This window comes from Xenopus tropicalis, chromosome 7, assembly GCF_000004195.4.
Source record: "Xenopus tropicalis strain Nigerian chromosome 7, UCB_Xtro_10.0, whole genome shotgun sequence".
NCBI lineage: Eukaryota > Metazoa > Chordata > Amphibia > Anura > Pipidae > Xenopus > Xenopus tropicalis.
The window spans coordinates 80,023,034-80,029,033 of NC_030683.2; the positions used below are offsets into that span (position 1 = coordinate 80,023,034).

At 37.5% G+C, this 6,000-nt stretch overlaps 1 protein-coding gene across 2 annotated transcripts in view; it reads left to right on the forward strand.

Annotated features, from left to right (window-relative positions):
* nectin1 (nectin cell adhesion molecule 1) overlaps positions 1-5,335 on the forward strand; it is a 107,854-nt gene extending 102,519 nt beyond the window's left edge. The window contains exon 9 of one of the 2 annotated variants that reach the window (XM_018096072.2): positions 3,638-5,335. In XM_018096072.2, the coding sequence (XP_017951561.1) occupies positions 3,638-3,859 (222 nt within the window). In that variant the 3' untranslated portion in view covers positions 3,860-5,335. The remainder of the gene's footprint in view (positions 1-3,637) is intronic. The other variant, XM_018096073.2, reaches the window with a different exon arrangement.
* The last annotated feature ends 665 nt before the right edge of the window (positions 5,336-6,000 follow it).

A 6,000-nucleotide genomic window follows, 5' to 3' on the forward strand; every position in this document is an offset into this window, starting at 1 on the left:
CCAGTTGCTATTGTTGTAATTAAAGACAAAGCACAAACCAAAAATCAAAAATAAAATTTTATGGCAAGGTAAGTGTGACAGTAAAAAGAGGTTGCTGGTTTCTTCTATATTCCTAGTCCAACTTCTATATTCTGAGCCCAACTTTCAGCCACAAACCAGAGGAACACCCATATATATATTTAATGCTCCTATTGGTCACCTTACTATTGATATCATATGACACAGAGCCCAACTGTAGGATAAAACCAATATACGAGCATGATTGTTTCTCTGAATACAAATAGCGGACTACATTGTAAGCAGGCTAAAACATCTTGCCAATTTCTGCTGTGCCCTAAATGCACAAATCTGCCCATGGTTCAGCTCTTGTTTCTTCATACAGTTACATTTATTTTTTTATGTGATTGCTAAGTTTTTCTCTCATTGATTGACATTGTAGTATTAGTTTTAGTATATCCATTTAATTGTAAGAAAGTCATTGTTTCAACAATTTTTTTTCTGTGGCTTTTGTTACTGACAAGTTACTACATAATAGGCTTTTGCATCTTCTTTTTACACTAGGGCACCATTAGTTTGCAATCTTATGGAGTTATGTATTAAAAGACACTAATAAGGGGCTTATTTATTAATATAGGAGACAAAGTTCACTGGTGATGTTGCCCATAGCAACCAATCAGACCATTCAAATCTAATTGCTAATTGGTTGCTATGGGCAACATCACCGGTAATGTTTGTCTCCAATGTTAATACATACAACCCTAAGCTGACCCAGATATAATAACCTACAGCAACAAATCAGTAGGTAACATTTACTGGTCACCTGTTTAAAACAAACATCTAATTAGTTGTTATGGGTTACTCCATCCATTTCAAAAGGCAAACACAGCCTCAGTCAGCCATGTTTTTGCATTTTTTACACTGTGCAGAGGGCAGCAATCCCGGGGGCACAAGTGCTTTGTATGTGCACAATAATTGCACAATGGGGAAGAAGTTTGCTGTCTGTACAAGATATGTGTTTGCTTTATTTAGCATAAGGCATGAGTAATAAAACTAAAGCAGGGGGAAAAAATTCTATGTTTATTATACAGATGAGACCTATTATAAAACAAGAGAAAATGCATGACAGTAGCTAAATTGCATTCTGGATTTCAAAATAGTTTTAACTTGCACATACAAATTATGGGAACTGGAAATGGAAATTGTAGGCAATATTACTATTATGCCTTAGGGCCTAGGGGATCTGTGCATACCAAACCAGAGTATATACAGCATAACATTGTACAGTCATAATTCCAAATTGTAGGTTGCTTATTTTATTCAGTACGATTAGATCTCTTCTCTGTTAGAGATATTACTATTGCAGTGGGGGTTCCGAAATGTGACAATTTGAATGGGGGAGGAATGAAAGGTGAAAAAAATCCACTATAAAGTTGGTTACACGTGGGCCATCTTTCAGGATACCCTTTGGCTTATACTTAATGCAGTCCCCTATAGTATCAGGTCACCCAGTGTGTCTGTACATAAGCCAGGCTCATCAGTCAGCACAGATCTTCTTTTTATTTAATTATGGTCTGATAAAATAAAATCTATATTACAGAATACATAGCAAGTCAGGTGCACAAGCAGCTCCAAGCAGACTGAATGCTAGCACAGAAATAAAACACTTATTTACTTGTGCCTAAAGGTGGACATACATTTAAAGATCCACTCATTTGCCGATGTTTCCAAACCTCAAAAGCCTTAATTAGACATGCAGAAAGAAATGTAACGGAAATAATCTTTTAAGAGCTGGAGTCCTAGGTTCCTGCAAGGACACTGGAAGTCTGCTTGTTCTCCCTGTGTAAACTATGAATTGACCACAGCTGCTGTGAATGTGATAATGAACTCAGATTTTCCACTGGGTCCCCTAGGCCCCACTAGGGCAAGGATTTATATGATTAATACATTAATAAATTATATAGTGAATAATGTACCCCCTGTTGTAAAATTAAAGGATATTATTAGTCACCTCAGAGTTCCATGATCATATAAAAAAACAAGGCTGAAGACTGAGTGCTTTTAGACAGGTCAAAGAACTGCAAGGTGACTCATATATCCTCATATTTTACAAAAGGGGGCACATTATTTATAATAATACACAAGTTTCAGTGGGGGTCATTTAAAAACACTGGGCAAATTTGCACCTGGGCAGTATACCATGGAAACCAGTTATGATTGCTTTCAATGTTCAACTTGCAGCTGGCTGAAAAAAAGCTAATCACTGATTGGTTGGCAGGTGCAAATCTGCCCGCTGTTAATAAATGAGGCCAAGTGACTCAATGGATACAATGACATCAATAAGCACAGATTATAACTGATGGCATCACTAAGCACTGTTTATAATAATATAATTTACAGGCTATTCATGGCCCTTGTGTATTATATATAAGTTAAGGATATCAATAATACAGTACCAGTGGCCATTGTACAACTACATGATACCGCAAACGTTAATTAACATAGCACAAGAAGGTGAAGCCAGTTATTATATTCCCCCATAATGCCTAGTTTCTCAGAAATTTGATTTTGTAAAGTAATTTCTTACAATATGTTTAAAACGTCCTTGATCTTGATATGTCATCTTGAGAATCATGGATTTAATTTCTTTGTTTACACTATTAATGCTTCTTGACATGTCACCAAAAATGCAGCAGGCATATCAAACATTGCCCTGTCCATCAACCAGTTTATTCAACATTTCTGAGGGTAAACATGTCATCCGCAAGAGGGTCTTTCATTTGTTTGTTGGTCTATAAAATTCCGTTTTTTTTGTGTCTTCAACATCCATGTGCTAAAGTCTCCATGCTGATAGTGTAACTGAATTTCTCCTTTGCACATTAACTTCTGATACAGATGTGACTTTTTACATGTATTCATCATTGCTTGTTGTCAATATTTGTATTAATATGTGTATTTGTGATTTCATATTCATAGAGAGTGGTTTGGATTCAAAATAGGAATCTAGATCAAAGTTCATATACAATGTTTGGGGGTGTTCTAAAAAAAAACCCAAAAAACACCTGTATAAGCTTGATTAATTCTGAAGTATAAACAGGCCAAGGACAACAGAGACCTCATCATACCAGGTACATAGTTATATAACAGTACCAAGACTTGCCAGTATTACAACGTATATAGGCAAAAATGGAAGATAAAGGCCAGTTATTAATACAAAAAGCATATTCATTCTACATTGTGGCAGTGACATTAGTGTCAGTAGCACAACAGCGAAAGCAAATAATACCTGATAATATTGGCTGCCTAATAGCCAATCTTAGCCCTTATTTGGCACCTCCATGAACTTTTATGGTGCTTGTGTTGCTCTCCAAGTCTTTTTACATTTGACTGTGGCTCATGAGTAAGAAAGGTTGGGGACCACTGATCTAGAAGATACTTGGATCATAGAACATACCCAATAAAGCCCATTCTTATAGTGACTAAGAAGGAGAATGTCTAGGTACTGTCTCTGGTTGACTGTAGGATATTTCAGAAACACTAAACATGTCAGTGAAGGGAGTTGTCTCACTTTCTAAGTAGGGAAATGTGGAGGCTACAGTAATGTACCTGCATATTCATTCTTTGTTATTTCTACCTGCAGAGGTTTGGAGAACACTGCCCAAAACTACCTGAAGCCCGAGACTTCCTGAGTGGCCACTGCACCCATGAAGAAGATTATCTAGATCAGCTACATCCTGGCTATGTTCCCTTATCATTCTTTCTGCAGGACTCTTTTACTCGGCAGACACCAGAACCCAACTTCTGTTATGCCACCGCTGGCTCAAGGGCACCCTATGTGTGTCCTAAAGAGCAGTATGTTTAAAACTGTTTCCTTGCAGGAAAATGCACACCAAACCCACTAATCCAGTATTATTCCACTACAGTATTGCACCTTATATACCAATAACCTAACAGCCTGTATCCACAACTCTGAGCAAAGGAAACTGCTAGGGGTGGGCTTGCCTTTCCATTTCCTTGGGTTTCTCTCTGAATGGACCGATGTGACTTTCTGACCTGAGTTTGATGTATGGGTGTGTGTGTAATTAAATTTAGGATCAACACTTGATTTGCTCACTTTTTTGTAAAAAAAAGTATTTTCTTTCTGTGAGTTTAAAGTAAAATGGTAAAAGCACAACATATGCCATTTCTGGTCTATGGGTCTCTGAATTCTAGTGCAGTAACTGGCAGGCATGTCTAAATCATGGAATTTTATGGTGGCCTTCATGTCGATGACCCCCTCAACTCTCACATACTTGATGAAATGAAGTGACTTTGCTCTTAGAGGAACAGTTCACTCTTAAATCAAAATATGTTATTTGCAGTTTTAACTGTATATAAACATACACAAATGCACTTTACATTCAAAACAGTTTCTGCCAAAATGAATTATGTGTCTCCAAGGTTTGTCTATTTACATTCATATAAGGGCTTATTTACTATAAGGATACTATTGAAAAAAATGGTAAAAAAATGAAGTGCCCTCAATGCAATATTTTTCCTTTAGTAATTGTGTTTTGCATTTCCCTTACTAGCAAGCCATTCCACTGGTAAAAGCAGGGCACATCGGGCCCTGTACTTACTGTTTGCCCGAGACAGAAATAGTTAATGCTCGTGTTTCAATATCCAGTGTTCTGTGTCTTGCACCTGACTGGTTCAAAGCACAGGCACAAGTGGGCACAAGGCAGATGTTGGTAGCACACTTGAATTTTATATAAAACCGTTAACATATAAAACCAGATGCTAGTCACATCCACAGGCTTTCACTGACATCTTACAGTATTTATACTCCGTGAGTGGCATTGTAGCCACAGCAGCCCATTAACTACTAGCAGAAAGCAAAATTCCAAGGCAAGTGTATAGACACAAGTGATTGGTGCCCCACTGGCAATTGCAAATAATAGCAGGAGGGATAAAGTACCAGCCCTACATGCTAAATGCAGGGCATTCACAAGCATAAATCATTCCACCTATTTAACTACCCCTTTTCTATGACTTTTGGCTCCAACCTGGAATATAGACAGCAGAATCTGGCAGATGCCAATACAATAAGTCTTACTTGCTTTTATGGTTTCCATACAAAATTGGTTTATAATGATTAAGGTGTCAACTCTGTACTTACTGATACTGCCAATAGTGCTACTAGATATTACTGGGTCCCAAAACATATGCTAGACCTGCATATCCTACACTACACCCCTGGGTGCCCTACAGTCACTGTGTCAGCCTTCCCTATTTGTTACACCCCCGGTTACACAATCATTAATGTTGTTTTATTATTAAATGTGTTACCAGCAGCACATTACCTCGACTGCCTCTCCTTCCTTGTGGCTTCTGCACACAGACATTTTTGTGGGAATTCTATGCACTTTTGAGACATATACATGAGCGACCAAAATGCATGAACTAATTTATTGCATTCTAATCTGCCTGGTTGTACCCAAGAGCATCTAAATCTGCTTTAGCAAAGTTGTATTACATTGTGTTTTTTTAAAGGCAACATGTTGCACTTTTATCTGTTCAATGTGTGTTTTTCATTAAATAAAATAGAAAGATAAAAAGTGAACTCACAAAAAATGCGCTTAAAAAACACATAAAAATGCAATCTACACATTTTGACACACACAGCATGCATTTTTAGACACACAAAACAATGTCTCAATTGTCTCTCGCAGGAAACTGCATCTCGTGTGGGCGATAAAGCCCCCGAAAAACCTTCCCCTTCCACTTTACATGTGGCAATTTGAATTCACACTGAGGGGAAAGTATATTTAGGTACTTTGTTGCCTACAGGAGAGAAAATTTACTGTGGACCACAAAGTGCCCTACACCTTAGGGATCAAATCAGAGCCAATGGCTAATGACTATAAAGGTAGCAAATACATACTGGACAAATATATGCCAGGTATATACCAGATAAAGAGGATGTTCACCTTTAAATTAACTTTTGGCATGATGTAGCAAGGG